Here is a 15,939-nt window from a genome sequence, read left to right as displayed (position 1 = left end):
TCTTGTAAATGCGAGACCTATTGCATTTTTAATGCTTGTTTGTACAGGTGTTCAGTTAATTTGGAAGAGAGGAGGAGGTTTGTTGATTTTTTCAAAAACATGTGATGCCCAGGGGGAAGCAGAAGCGCTAAACCTCAGGTGGAATTTTACTGAAGAAAGTTCAATTTTTTAAATGCAGACACTCTCACCCACCCAGAGATGGCATGATTGATCATAGGGTCCTTCCTCGCATCGGTGGAAGTGACCACCAATGTGTGTTTCTAACCAGAGGAGCTTCAGAGGATGGAAAACTGGAGGTCCACTCCTGCGGGCCACGGGGACTTAAGGATCTGGTGTGCGGTTAATTTATGAATGGAGTAAAGATGGGAACTGTTAAGACTACATCCTTCTCTAGGGGATGCCCCAAGAAGTGGTCTCATGTATGGGGGCCGTGGAACACATTCCAGTGTGATATATGTGAACCACCGAGGAGTCGAGATGATGATGCTGCTGATGAAGTTTGATAGTATTGAACCCCTGAGGGCATCCATATTGTATTGGGACAATGAGCCTTTGCTGCCTTATCGTAATGAGTACTGCCGATAACCTGAATATTGCTGTGTATTGACTGTCTACATGCCTATTTTTCAATAAAAAGAGTTAAAAAAAAAAAAGACTACATCCTAGTGGACTGAGAAATGTAATTAAGGTTCCCATTGGGTGTAGTTAAAACTATCAGAGGAATGTTTCAACTCTTACAAGGCAAGTCAACATGTTTCAACCCTATTAGTAGCCCTCAAGTAGGTGCTATGGGCATTCTTTAGGATTAACCCTCTTTAATTGTATCACTCTAGTATGTTTGTCAATAATTAATAAAGGAGTGCATATTAAAGCTAGACCTCCATATGTCAGGTTTTGTTTTCCAATATTGTATGGACCCTGGTCGAACAATGACGGTGCATCGGCTCTTGGTAGCAGAAGCTGGGAGCCTTCTGTGCTTCATCCTCTGTGGCAGCTCTTGATCCAAGGTATCAAAAACCCAGCATCCAAAGGGTCAGAAAGCTTTGTGGTCATCGGATTTTTGACAGCACCATTTCATAACAAGAGGCATCTGCTGGCCCTCTGCCCATGTGATTCACAATTTCCGGTGTAGTTTGTCCCTCATGCCCACCGCACTTAGATTGGATCCATGCGGCATACATTCCCTTGAATTTCTTTTTTCCTGTGGGCCTTTCTTTGGCAAATGGAATTTGTTTTCCTACTGAGTGAACCGGCTCCTCCCAATTGATAGGCAATATTTAGTCTTCCGCTAGCTACATTAATTCCCCAGCTACTGCACGGCATCTATTACCTTGATCAATTCCATTTTTGCCTTCTCTAGTTTTCACTGGCAACCAGGACCCCTCCAGGTTTCAGTGACTAGGCATCTTCCTGCACACATATTATGGTTTCTCCAGATACCTGAGGATTCATTTTAAGCACCAACATTTTTCCTATGGCTTAGAGCCATCAGCCAGCCGCGCCCATTCTTCACCTCATTGGAATTGATGTTCATTATCCGCTGCACTCTTACAAATGCTCTCTCCTGATGATGACCCGTCCATTCAATTAGGGTCGAAATGCTGTCAACATCCTAACGGCAGTGAAATCACAGTTATTGATTTTTCCTGTGTACAGTAACATTCTTATAAACACCTAAATCCTTTTTGCATACTCTACATAATCAATTGTATATGGTTCACGGCCTTAGTTTCTCTTTTTTCATACATGTGATCACTTCGGCGGCCAACATTTGTGTGTGTTCACTTTATTCATCAAGCATGTGCTTTAAATCTTAAACTACTCCTAAAAATGTTCAATCACTTCTCCCGGCAACGGAGTACCTTCTACCCCAAACTCTCAGTCCATCAGCTTGATTTTGAGATGGGCAAACTGCAAAAATGTACTCCATTAGCATAAACCTTCCTCTTATGGCCCGAAGGAGTGTGAGCTCTCGGAGGAAGCACATAACTCTGTCCACCCTAAATAAGGCGGATGGTGTTATGTGTTTTTTCTCCTGTCCATTACCTGGCAGTGAGGGACAGAAAAAATATAGAATGATCCTCACACCATGGGAAGAAACTCCTCTGGTGCAGGTGCCATTGTTTAAAAAAACAAAAAAACTTCTGCTTTGGGAGGTTGTTTTTGAAAAATAAAAAACTTTGGAAAAATTTGGAGGCCAGCCATCATGGTTGACAGAACTATCCCTCCAACTTTTCCAAATTTGACAGGAACCATGATAATGGCAAAGGTCCACAGAGAACTCTCTCTTTGGTAAGCAGAGTAAAGGCAGGGTGTTGGATATAAAGTCCTCTGCCTGTCCTCCACCCGACAAAACCATACATCAGGCCTAAAACCTTCAATTGTCACATACTTCAACCAGTGTTTAATTTGAGTCGGTCGTTACAAATGGGACTGGCACATTTTTTCTAACCTGAACTTGATCGAGAGCAAGAGATTGAAAAAACACACAAAGGGGAAAGAAAGAGGAAGAGAAAAGAGGGAAAAACTTGTTAGAGGAACTAGCAAGAGTGAAATAAAGGAGCAGGCAGTGTCTGATGGTGGATTTAAGAGGCATCTGGTAGAATCAAGACTGCACAGTCTTGGTATTTGGCTTGCCAACATGCAATAGTGCCGACTCCGGGTTTCTGAGCAAAATTTGGGCCCGCACTTATTTATAGAATTTATAAAGTGCTCAGTCACCAACTGGCATCCTGGCGTAAGCAGCTGAAAATGGTTTAAAAAGGTAAGAGATGGGGGGGGGGGGGTAGAAACCACAAACAGACAGAGAGAAAGAGAAAAATACTCAAAATGACAGATGACTGATAACAGTGCCTAGACTGTATTCTTTTACAAATTACGCATTGAGTCCTCAACACACCATAGGTGTAAAAAAGAAAATGCATTAAAACTGGCTCTCCACAAACTGTAAATAAACACAGACCTCTAATATATGTCTATGTCATGTAAAAGGTTTCACTGGCAAATGTACGCATCATTCTCGCTATAATCGAAGCACACTCTGCGATATTGGCATATGACAGAATAAATGTCGTCAGCCCTATTAAGATGTCCCCTCTGGGCCCATCTTCTTCTTAGCATAACCGTTTACCAACCCCCTCGTGGTACTTTGAAACGTTAGTCATAAGGAAACTTAGCAAAGTGAGTGGCAGATAAGAAACTGGTCATGCATTATCCATCGAAGCAGCCCAGCTCAAGGGTGCAATATAAGTATGAAAGCAGGAACTGAATGACAGCAATGTACTTCCCAAACTTGGCATCTTGTTCCTTCTGGTGGAAGTTGTGAACAAGACCAAATCTAGTCAATAGAAATGTGGCGTTAAAATATCCCATGGAACATAAGCAAAAGATCTCATCATGTTGACAAGATTGGAATCAAACTTATTCAGTTTGAAACAAAAGGAGAAATTTCAAGGAGAATCTTCGCTGGTCCTCGTGCTCTGCGATGCTCAGGGTAGTCATTAGGATTCTTCATCATTCGTTGCCGCAACCAACTCACAAACTCTCACATCCACATTCAAGGCTCCCTCCATAGCCCTTCATTACCTGAGAACACCACATAAATCAAAATTCACCCCCAACCTTATTAAATCCCAGACTCCTACCTTAACTAAGTTGCATCCACTCATCAAGACAGTTTCTTGCTGTCTCTGGAACATCTGTTTCTTTTATAACAAGACACCATTTATCTTCATCTTCCTTGACTCTCGCAAACCTAACTAGCATTTCCAGCAATCTGTAAATGATGGACCGACGCCTGTGATACGGGCGCCTCAGACATTCTCCACAGTCACTATGGTACCTTTTGCTTTCCACTAAAACTGATGATAAATATGGTGGAGCTAGGCTTCAGGACTAAGGACGCTGCTGTGGGGCCGCAGCGGGCACGGTGGCAGAGATAAACGCATTGGAGGGACCACAGAGGGCGTGGTAGTCCTGGACAACATAAGCAGGGCCCCCGAGTTAACGGCGCTTGCACCCCTGGGGTACCTCCCCAGAGAGACTAAATCTGTGTGGGGGTGATGGCTGGAGGAGTGGTCCCAGTACAGACTACAGAGTGACGAACTAATAGGGGGTCCCCACAAGCTATCTGCAACAAAACAATATGATCATTCAATATACGGACCCCCACCACATAACTTGACAATCCGGGACCCTGGGGTGTCAAAGCAGGTGATGCCTCTGGGGAGCCTTCTAGGGCAGACAGCCTAGCAGCACTAGGGAGCTGTCAAGAGGCACTGAAGGGAAGGATTGAAGAAATCACAATTAATGTGAACTGATGTGAACTTAGTACAAACGGATCTCCACAAAGTGGCTGAGAGGGAGAACACAGTGGTGAGCTCTGCATCGGATCTACAAACTGAGATGTAGGCGCTAAAGTCTCAGGTGACCTCTCTGTGCTCAAGGGTTGCTCAACAGGATGAAAGGAAGGAAGATGCGTAAAACCGATTTTGCAGAAATAACTTTAGATTCCTGGGTTTCCCAGAGAGATATCAGAGGGCGCTGAATTCACAATGTGCTGGAAACAAAAGATTTATCTGTGATGTTTACCGTGGAGCAAGTCCATGCAGCCCTGAACCCGCTGCCGCCACCAGGCCCCTCTCCTATGGTCCTAATTGCTCGGGTCTTCAATTATAGGGATCAGGACTGCATTCTGTAGGCAGCCAGGAAGGCTGGCCACTTGGCCTTTGAGAACAATGCTATCTCCATCTACCGAGATTACACAAGGAGAGTACAAAAGCAGCACAAGTCCTACACGGAAGTGAAAGCCAAGCTTCGAGCACTGAACCTCCGATAAATGTGCTTGGCCTGGTACGGGGCAGACCGGCTCAAAGTGATCTTTCAGGATAAAGCCCACTTTTTTGACACTCCATACGAGGTTGTGCATGGCTGAAAGTGTTGCATAAAACTGGGCCAGGGCTGCAATTCAGTGGTGTGATAAACAAAAAAAGCTGTAACATGGAATGTACAGGGCCTGAACAATTGTGTGAAGAGGTACCATGCGTACTTATTTGGGGAGGTATACAGAGAAGGTGGCACTCCTCCAGGAGACACTCCTACTGCGAGCTTGGGAAGGCAGTGAAGAAACCTTTACGCAGCCACATATTCAAATTATGTCTGTGGGGTGGTGACCTGAATTGCAGCAGAGGGTCCCTGCCTTTAGAGGGAGGTGCACTCAGACCCTCAGGGGAAGTACATAAACCTTGTGGACGTACTGGACGGAGTAGACACCTGTATAGTAAATACCTATGAACCTAACACTGATGACAAAGTTCTACCATGGAATTCAGAAGTTAGTGACCCCATTTCTCCATATGTGTTTGGTGTGAGCAGGGGTGTGGGATTGGTGCCTTCACAGGGTTTCCCCTAGGCAGGGCCATAAACCCCGAATGGAGGCCTCCCTGTGAGAGGTGATTGAGAGACTGAACCTAATTGAGATCTGGTGTCACCATCCCTCGAATGACAGCGAGTTTTACTATTGGTTTCCTATATATGGGGTTCAAAGTAGGCTCGATATAATGGATGAGATTGAAAGTCCCACTTTGAAGGCTCCACACAGAGGTGCTGGAGGATTTAGAATTCAGGGATTATGTTAAAGACTTGACTAAACTCTTAATCCGGCGTCGAGGTCCCTGGATATAGAGAGGGCGTTTGATACTGTACAGTGGCACTACCCGTGGGTGATTATGCAGCACATGATATTTGGCCATAAATACATGAACTGGGTGAGACTCTTATACTCGCGTCCGGTGTCTCAGTTATTACAGGGGGACTAATTTTGCACCCCTGGGAACTAGGAAGGGGCGAGTGTGCTCCGTGCCAGGATTGGCTCTTAGGGGGTCAATTTGGGTGGCAGCCTGCATGTGGTGTCCCTGTAGGCCGATGATGCGCTGACTTATTTACGGGACCCAGAATGGTCAGTCCCACTGTTGTTGGAGGAATTGAGCAAATTTGCGGCATGTTCGGGGTTGCAGATGAAATGGACAAAATACAAGCTGTTTCCTCTGGCGGGACTGGCGCAGGGAGACCCGGAACTTCCTCTGCGCCTGGGACTATCCTGGATATTGTAGGCTTTCCCATATTTGGGGATCTGGGTGGTGCGGAACCTGTAAGCCTACTAAGCACTCAATGTTGAAAGGGTGGTGGAGGAGTTGTCTCAGTCGGCAGAGTTCTGGAAGGCCCCTCTACTCTGCGTGAAGGGAGGCATTTCTGTGGGAAAAATGGGTTTCCTGCTGCATTGTATGTATGTGCTGCAGAACTAAATGTGGACAATTCCTCCTGCGACTTTCGTACGACTGGACAGATTGTTGGGCCGCCTGGTGTGAGTGGGTGGTAGAAGTCTGTCAAACTGGACACGCTCAAGCTCCCGTGGCGGAGTGTGGGTCTTGGTCTACCAGACCCTTTTCTATATTATGTGGCATCACAAATTCAGCATGCAGTGGAGTGGTTGGACTAAGAGATGAACTGGAAAAAGACCCTCCTTGAGGGAACCTATGACGCCTGCACGCTTCAGGTGACTCCTATGATGGGGGAATATGGTCCCAGATGCTCCCTCCCTACTTGCTGTGCCAGATGGGTAGAGTGTGGCACATAGTAATGATGGTGGTTTTGCAAAGGGCGACCTATGCCGAGGACTTGCCCATGTGGGTACCCCAACCATTTTCCGCGCCGCTACGAAACATCTTTGCTACCTTTGAGCGGTGATGGCGGGAAGGGTGCTAGAGGGTAGGAGACCCATTTGTCAATAAATGCCAAGCCCAGGAGCAGTTTAGAATTGGCACAAATTCTTGCAGTATGCCTGCCTAGCACATACACCCTGGGGCATCTGGATCATGTTTCCAAACAAACCAAGGGAGCATGAGTTATTGCTGAGACTGGGAGACCTGGTGGGCTGCCAGCACCTCATCACACACCTGCATGTGGCCCTGCTGGCAGACGGGGAGCCTATCTGGGCTAGAGGGAGATGGGAGGGTGGACTGTGGGGAGACCCGGATGAACTCAGAGTGGCAAAAAGTCTGTGAACAGATCCGATGTGTCACCAAACGCCTGCTTTAAACTCATATAATTTAAATAGCTACATCAAACCTATATGACCCCTCTCAGACTCTGTAAAATATACCCAGACTTGTTTTCCAGATGTAGAAGATGTGGTCAGCCATCAACTGGATTTTGCATATGACCTGAGATTGAGGGCGGCTGACAGGTTTTTGGATCAGTGTGGTTAGTATTTTGTCACATATAACAGGAGTTTTGCTGCCACGAACGGTTAAAGTGTGTCTATTGGGAGTGATTTCACAGGGGAGCAGGGTACCAAAGTTGCCAGCCCGAATAGTTGCACCACGGGTGGTGTTGGCAACTTGTCGAATAGCTATCAGCTGGTGGGCGCCCCGGCCGCCAGAGCTCTCAGTCTGGAGGCAGGACTTACCGTGTAAAATGTGGATAAATAAATGTATAACAACTTCTTTCTCAATGAATCAAGAGTTTCTATATCCAGGATCTACCCAGGGAAACAGCCCGACCCATGAATAGATCACACCTCAAAGGCAGCAGTGTTCTACTGGCCGGCCTACCACAATCATCTCTGAGCCCAATCAAAGCCATCCTCGGGATACTGCTAATTTTGTATCCATAAAGAGGAAATGTAAATACGTCATCAATTCTGAAAGACGTTCGCTGGCTCCCAGATGAAAACAGAATTCAATTTAACATTGGCTGCCCCATTTAAAAAGCCCTTCAATTTCAGAAGCCACCTTACCCCTCCAGACTTTTAACGATATCTAAAAGATCAGGCCTGGGACAAAAAAAAGACTTGTGTTGGAAATGGCAAACATTCAAAACATCATTGCCTTTGAATGATTCCTTCACTTAAGATTCAAGAAGACATTCCAACCCTTTGCGAACAGATCTGCAAACTCAACTTCCTATAATTCGAAACATATTTTTAAAGCAGCTATTCTACATTCATTCCAATTAATTTTGGCCAAAAACACTCTTTTCAATGCCTCTTGAACCCTCTGTATTCCTCCCTCTTGCCTTGTTAAATTGCAAGTTTAGGTCTCTTGGAGACAATCTAAGTCTTGAATGTTTATTTTAAACCGTACTAATGCAGTTACGCCCACCACTAATTAAGACTACAGTACGTTTTACTCAAAACAGAAATACAATAAAATACTGCAAACTTCAGAGTGTTTTAGAAAAAAAACCACAGTGAACTTGCAAGAGCAGGTATACTCCTCCCATGAAAAAGCACATGAAGTTATTCTTTATTACCATGACAACCAGGTCCCATAACTCTCAATGGGGTCAAGGCTTGCATATTCCATCCAAGCAATTCCAAAGCAGGAAAAAGCAGAGGCTATCAATAAGAGACATTTACAGCGTTTCACACTCCCTAGGTACAAACACCTTGTTACTTACTCAAAAAGAACAACAGCGAAGGACTGGACCAGCCGATAGAAGGTTTGCTCCGAGACGCATTTAGAGTTGCAACGCTGTGGGGGATAAAAGAAGCTCACATTTAATATGTGACAGTATTTCCCTCCGTTTTGGCCACAGCCTATCTAGTTATTCTCTCTCTCTAGACTCAGCACACACGCCTAGAAGACAGTGGCGGCCGGCATGGCTCGCGGGTGGCAGGGCAGGGGGGGTTGTGGGGGGTGGGGGTGCACAATATAAAAACAAATACAAAATAAACTTACCTTGCCGCTAGGTTCAGCCTCTCTGCTCCTGCTCTCCTCGTCGAACTCGAGAAACAGGAAGCACAGCCAGGCCCAGCTGATCAATCACAACGCTAATCACAACGCTGCAGTGCAGCGTTGTGATTGGTCTGAGCGTCATGGTTGGACGCTCAGCCAGGGAATGGGGTCTGGGCATGTTCTCCAGCCTGCATGGAACACAGGGTAAGTGTGCATGACTGTTTTGGGTGGCCTGAGAGGGCCGACCAAACAGTCATATTCACTTTGGAGTGGGCAAACCACTCCTCCCGTGCCCTGCTCCAAGAGCAGAGCAGCCCCGCCCGCCCACAAAGCAGCACAAAGCATAAAATGATAATAACTCAAAGTTATTATTATTTTATGTTTCTACTTCGCACTGCTTAAAAGCAGTGGGGCAACGCACCGCTGCCAAAGAGGAGACGCCACATAGCCAGAAGACCACCATCAGGTTAACGGAAACAATCTGCCTCTAGACTCCTGAAAGACAGGGCACATTACTCCACACTTTTTTTAATCTCAACTCTTATTTAAGGACAATCAAAAAAAAGAAAAATAAGCATTCGCAAAGCTTTTAGGTCTGGCTTATAAATGCACTTTTAAGCCGGGCCTAAAAACCCAAGTGCATTGACTGCCTTCGTTTCATCTGTGCTGCTGCCTGAGAGAACACCTTCAAATGTAGTCTCAGACAGCTGGATAAATAAACAAAATGGTTACAGGTGTGTGAAGGGCAAGCACTTTTTTTGTGGAAGCACACAACTTCTGCCCAATCAAAACAGGTACTCCTGACTCTCGACATGTGGGCGGAACCAAATCCCTTCTCCTTGTGATACTCACATAATTGTCTGGTGACCGCGGTGCTGTCAAGCCAGAGCATAACTATCTCTCCAGTGCACAATTTCCCGCTATTTTTCCAACAATGTCAAACGACAACAGGGGACAATACAGTTTTGAATCCTTATTGGAAGATCAAAATTCATTGGCCAAACGCAGGCATGGGTGGACAGTTATTGCATCTTACAAATCATTAAAACCACAAGCATACCTATCTTCTCAGTTCAGCGGGTTCCTAAAGAAATGTTACATGGACTATCGGATGGGTGATCACCTGTCAAAAGACCTACTCCCCTCCTGGAAACAGAGCTACCAAACAGAAAAATGCCGCTTATGCGGCTACAAATCCGAATTGAATATGCTACTTACCAGTATGCATCTATTCTTGGCATGTAGGGCTGCTGACATTCATATCTGTGCATAGATCGCCGCCTAGTGTTGGGTCCGGATGATTGCACATTGTTGTCCTGGAAGAGTCTTCGAAGTATCACGAGATAGGTGACTCCTCCCCTGGACCACAGTGCGCATGGGCATCCTCTCCATCCTTAGATTGTTTTCCGCCATTGTGGCAGTGATGGAGTAGATACAGTAAGTGATGACCATGCTATACAGTAATTCTGAGTGCTGCAGCCGCTACAGGCGCCGGGGAGGAGGGTGGACGATATGAATGTCAGCAGCCCTACATGCCAAGAACAGATGCATACTGGTAAGTAGCATATTCATTTCGAGGCATGTGGGCTGCTGAATTCATATCTGTGCATAGAATACATAGCAGTACCTCCATTAGCGGCGGCTACCTGTGCCAGCTGCAGCAGTCTGAAAAAGAGTTTTGAGAACAGCCTGTCCTACAGCTGCCTGCTGTTTTGAGTGTACATCTACACAGTAGTGTTTGGTAAATGTATGTATAGTGGACCATGTGGCTGCTCTACATATTTCCTGTAAAGGAATGTTTCCTAGGAAAGCCATGGACGCCCCTAACTTTCGTGTTGAGTGGGCTCGTGGGGGAATCGTTAATGTGCGTTTAGCTTTTTGATAGCAAATTTGAATACATTTAACGATCCATCTGGCTATACCTGCTTTGGAAATGGAGTTGCCCTTGTGTTGCGGAGAAAAGGCAACGAAAAGTTGTTTTGTTTTCCTAAAGTCCTTAGTTCTGTCTATATAGTACATGAGGGCCCTCCTTACATCTAGTGTATGGAGCATTCTCTCTGCGACATTCTGTGGATTTTGAAAGAAAACAGGCAGTTCAATAGTTTGATTTATGTGGAACTGCGATATCACTTTGGGCATGAATTTGGGGTTGGTACGTAGTACAACCCTGTTTGCGTGAACCTGTATGAATGGCTCTTGAATGGTTAGTGCCTGGAGTTCACTAACTCTTCTTAATGAAGCGATTGCCACTAGGAAGGCTACTTTCCAGGTGAGGAATTGAATCTCACATGAATGGAGAGGTTCAAAGGGTGGACCCATTAATCTGGTGAGGACCAAATTGAGGTTCCACACCGGTGCCGGTGGGTGTCTTGGGGGGATTACTCGTTTGAGTCCCTCCAAGAAGGCTTTGATGGCAGGCACTCTGAATAAAGAGAGGAGCTGCCTGTTTTGGAGATAGGCTGCTATCGCAGTTAAATGGATACGTATTGAGTTGTATGCCAGATTGCATCGGTATAGGTGTAGGAGGTAACAGATGATGTTTGAATGGATGCGTCCAGCGGGTTAATGTCATTGTTGTTGCAGTAAATGACAAACCTCTTCCATTTAGCCGCATAGCAAGCTCTGGTAGTGGGTCTCCTGGCCTCCTTGATGATCTCCATACAGTCAGGTGGCAGGTTTAGGTAGCCAAACTCTAAGACTTCAGGAGCCAGATTGCTAGGTTCAGCTGTTGCGGATCTGGGTGCTGAATTTCGCCATGGTTCTGCGTTAAAAGTGCGGGTTTGATCCGCAGCCTTTGATGCGGCACCACGGAAAGTTCTAGAAAGTTGGTGTACCATGGTTGGCGCGTCCATGTGGGAGCAACTAGGATGAGTGTCAGTGAGTGTTGTCGCAGTTTGCGTGCCACCAGCGGTATTAATGGCGCTGGGGGAAAAGCGTACGCAAATCTGCCGGACCAGTTCATCCATATCGCATTGCCCTGTGACTGTGGATGTGGGAACCTGGCGGCAAAGCTTTGGCATTTTGCGTTTTCGTTTGTGGCGAATAGGTCTATCTCTGGATGACCCCACTGTTGGAAGTACGGTTGGAGAACTGACGGATGTAGCTCCCACTCGTGCATCTGGTGGCTGTGTCTGCTGAGCAGATCCGCCATATGGTTGTCCTTGCCGGGGAGGTGTTCCGCCATGAGGAATATGTTCCTCTGAATGGCCCACTTCCACATGCTCTGAGCCAGATGAGACAACTGTGGAGAGTGTGTTCCTCCCTGCTTCTGTATGTAGTACATGGCAGTCATGTTGTCCGTTCGGATCAACACGACTTTGTTGCACAAGTGTACTTTGAATGCCTTCATGGCTAGGAAGATTGCCATCAGTTCCAGAACGTTGATGTGCATCTTCTTTTGTTGCGTTGTCCACAGTCCCTGCACTGTGTAAGTGAGTACATGAGCTCCCCAACCCTGGAGAGAGGCGTCCGCTGTCAGTATTATTTGTGGAACAGGCTCTTGGAACGGTCGGCCCTTGCAAAGGTTTTGTGGATTCCTCCAATGCAGAGAGTTGTATGCCCGACCGCTCACCAACACTAGGTCTTTTAATTGCCCGTGAGCCTGATTCCATTGACGTGCCAAGCACTCCTGAAGCGGGCGCATATGTAGTCTCGCGTGCGGGACTATGACAATGCAGGAGGCCATCATGCCTATCAACTGCATGAACACTCGCGCAGGAAGGGAGTGTTGAGGTTTGAACTTTGAGATCAGCAGTTGCATGCTGTTGATCCTCACTAAATTTGGCTGAGCTGTGGCTGCCAGAGTGTTTATGGTCGCGCCCAGGTACCGTCGTACGTGTGCGGGTTGGAGATGTGATTTTGGGTAATTAAGTGAGAATCCCAGACTGTGAAGAAGGTGAATGGTGAGGGACATGTGGCTGGCACATTGCTGGGCTGACTTTGCCTGAACAAGCCAGTCGTCCAGGTAAGGGAGGACGTGAATGTGTTGTCTCCGTAGATGTGCAGCCACTGTTGCTAGGCACTTGGTGAAGACCCTGGGTGCTGTTACTCTGAAGGGGAGAACTTTGAATTGATAGTGATGTCCCTGACTAGTGTACCTGAGATATTTCCTGTGTGATGGGTGTATGGGTATGTGGAAATACGCATCTTTGAGGTCCAGTGTGGCTAGGAAGTCTCCCTGACTGAGTAGCGGGAGAACCTGCTGTAGGGTGAGCATATGGAAATGCTCTGAGAGAATGTATTGGTTGAGGGGTCTCAGGTCTAGTATAGGTCTGAGCGACCCGTCCTTTTTTGGGATTAAGAAGTACAGAGAGTACACCCCTGTCCCCTGCTGGTTGACGGGCACGACCTCTATTGCACCTTTTTGCAGCATACTTAGCACTTCCTGCTGTAATAACGCCAAGTGCTCTACGGACATAGGACGGTGCTTTGGCGGTATGTTGGGTGGAGTGGACGTTAATTCGAGACAGTAACCGTGCTGGATAATGTCCCTGACCCACCTGTCTGTGGTGATGTTTTTCCACGCTGACAGGAACTGCTGGAGTCTCCCCCCGACAGGTGTTATGTGGTCGGGGGGAAGGGAGAGGGCGTCACTGTTTGTTTTGGGGGAGGACCTGGTGTTGCCGTAACCACGTCCTCTGCCCTTGGTGCTGGAGCCACGATATCCACCTCTGTTGGTTTTATCATAGGCACTTTGTGTGCCCCCTTTAGTGTACTGCTGCTGTGACCCCTGACCTCTAGCTGCTCCTCTATTCCCGGGGCGACGAAAGGAGCCACTACGAAACTGCTGCGTCTGCAGAGCCCCCATTGATTTTGCAGTGTCAGTGTCTTTTTTAATTTTCTCGAGGGTAGTGTCAACTTCAGGGCCAAATAAATAGTCTGGGTTGACCGGTTGATTTAAGATATTGTTCTGAATCTCCGGCTTGAAGCCTGAGATTCTCAACCATGCATGCCTTCTCAACATGACGCTTGTGTTGATTGCCCTCGCCGCTGTGTCGGCTGCATCCAGTGCGCACTTGATGGATGCATTGGTAAGGAGTTGTCCCTCTCTGATGAGGAGCTCCGCAGCCTCTTTATATTAATCTGGCAAATGTTGGAGTAGTGATTCTAGTGTGTCGTAGTGGGACCTATCATAACGGGCCAGGAGTGCCTGTGTGTTGGCAATGCGCCAGATGTTTGCTGCTTGCGCTGAAATCCATTTGCCTGATGTCTCCAGCACTTTGGACTCCTTGTCTGGGGGAGGAGCATCACCTGTTGTTTGTGAGTGGGCTCTTTTGCGAGCATTAGCAACCACCATGGAGTCCAAAGGTAACTGACCCCTAATGTACATAGGGTCTCCGGGTGCAGGCTTGTATTTTTTTTCAATCCTGGGGTTTAGCACCCGTGCCCTTGTTGTTTCTTTAAAAATGTCCTTTGCAGGTTTGAGAACTCCTTTTAACATGGGCAGAGTTTTGACAGTTCTTTCAGAAGAGGCGAAAGTGTCCACCAAGAAGTCCTCTTCGACAGTGTCTGAATGGAGTTCTACTCCATGATTGGCAGCAGCCCGTTCTATGAGGGCATTAAAGGCAGCAGTGTCCTCTGTGGGAGATGTCTTTATGTTATAAAGCTGCGTGTCATGGGTATCTGGTGCGGTACCCTGGTCTGTGGGGTCATCCCATGCCTGATCTGGGTCTTGCAGGTGATCATCAGGATCGACATCCTCAGGGTAGGTGGTATCATCCCCTACATAGTCCTCTATTGCGTCTGCCTCTGAAGGCGTAGGAGAAAAGGACGGTGGATCCTGATGGAAGGGTTGAAAGTGTTCGTGAAGCACTGGCTCTGACCCTGCCGGCAATTTGTGTTTGAGAGGGATTTTGTATGAGTCAAATCCACTCTCTGGCGTGATTTTCCGCTTGCGGAGCATCAACCTAACAGTGTTGGCGTCGATAAATTGTGGCTGTGAAGGCTCGAAATCTGTGTGTCCAGTGGATGGGGACTGTGTCTGGCGGGCACGTGTCCTAATCTCGAACATTTTCGGCGCCGTGGGCGGCGGCAACCCAAACGTGATGTTGGTCGGCGCCGAGGGTGCTTTCGAAGCCTTGTGCGTGTCGGTACTCGACGTAGAGTGGAGGGCTGCCCGTTCTTTGATGCGTTGCAACGATGCCGAGACCTGTTGCACGGTGAACGCAGATGGCTGTTTGGAGCCGGTCGGCACCCTGGAGGTAGGCGTCGAAGCTGCACCCGACTTCTTTGCAGCCATGGGGTCATCGATCCGAAGGGAGGTATCGACGCTCATTGGAGTCGATGACTTGGCAGGCGCCGCCGTCTTCGACGTCAAAGCAGACGGGGTGGCCACCTTGAGTTTGGTGGTCGGGGCCGATGTCTTCGGTGCCAGAGGCCGAGGCGCCTCATGGGGACCGAGGGCCTTCTTCTTCGGCTCGGCACCCGTATCCGCTGCGGTGAGCTCGGCACCGAAATCCCTTTTTGCGCGGTCGGAGCCGATAACCTTTGTCGGCGTCGAAGGAGTGGAGGGCTTCGAGGCCTTCGAGCTGATCACAACCAGTTTCACTTTCGGTTTCGATGGAACTGATGCGATGGATGGTTTCTGTTTCGCTAAAGGGAATCCAGTCGTCTTCGATAGTAATGGCTCTTGCGAAACGTTCGAGGGAGGGCCTGATGGCGGGGCCGAAGAACCGTGAGATTGATCTTGGGTAAGGCCCGAAGGCGATCCCTCGACCTGAGCCTTATGACGACATATGTTTTCGGCCTCCGTATCGACGGGTTGGCCTAGCTCTTCGCTGGAGCCATCTTCCTCGGCCGCAAAGGCCTCATCGTAGTCTCCTACCTCTTCGACGACTTCTTCTCTCTGAAAGATCACCTCATCGTCGTCCTCCGAGCGGGAGTCGTGTTCGGAAGCGGGGCTGGAGTCTACGTCTTCCACGCTCTCGGCGTCCTCGTCTTCGGTGCTAAAGATGTTGGCCGGGGCAGGCGCCGATTGCTGCGCCTCCAATCTCGCCGCCCGTCGATTCCGGAGAGTCTTCTTCGAATGGAATCGGGCACAGGCCATACATTTCGACTCATCGTGATCCGGTGAGAGGCATTTGTTGCATACCGGGTGGACGTCGATGTGTGGGTATTTCGCGTGGCATAAAGTACACCGTTTGAATGGAGTCCTCGATTCCATCGTCGATCGAAGTTCGATGTTTGGACCAAGCGGATCTGAAAA

The 15,939-nt window shown here is 47.8% G+C and overlaps 1 protein-coding gene across 4 annotated transcripts in view; it reads right to left on the bottom strand.

Annotated features, from left to right (window-relative positions):
* Nucleotides 1-15,939, bottom strand: part of KIAA0513 (KIAA0513 ortholog) — a 486,466-nt gene that overhangs the window by 112,364 nt on the left and 358,163 nt on the right. For all 4 annotated transcript variants that reach the window (XM_085639337.1, XM_085639336.1, XM_085639334.1 and 1 more), the window contains exon 5: nucleotides 8,458-8,531. In XM_085639337.1, coding sequence (XP_085495463.1) covers nucleotides 8,458-8,531 — 74 coding nt within the window. The remainder of the gene's footprint in view (nucleotides 1-8,457; nucleotides 8,532-15,939) is intronic.

Source organism: Triturus cristatus, chromosome 12 (assembly GCF_964204655.1).
Source record: "Triturus cristatus chromosome 12, aTriCri1.1, whole genome shotgun sequence".
Classification (NCBI taxonomy): domain Eukaryota; kingdom Metazoa; phylum Chordata; class Amphibia; order Caudata; family Salamandridae; genus Triturus; species Triturus cristatus.
Note: the sequence above shows the minus strand (reverse complement) of the source record. Positions and strands in the feature narration are given on the sequence as shown.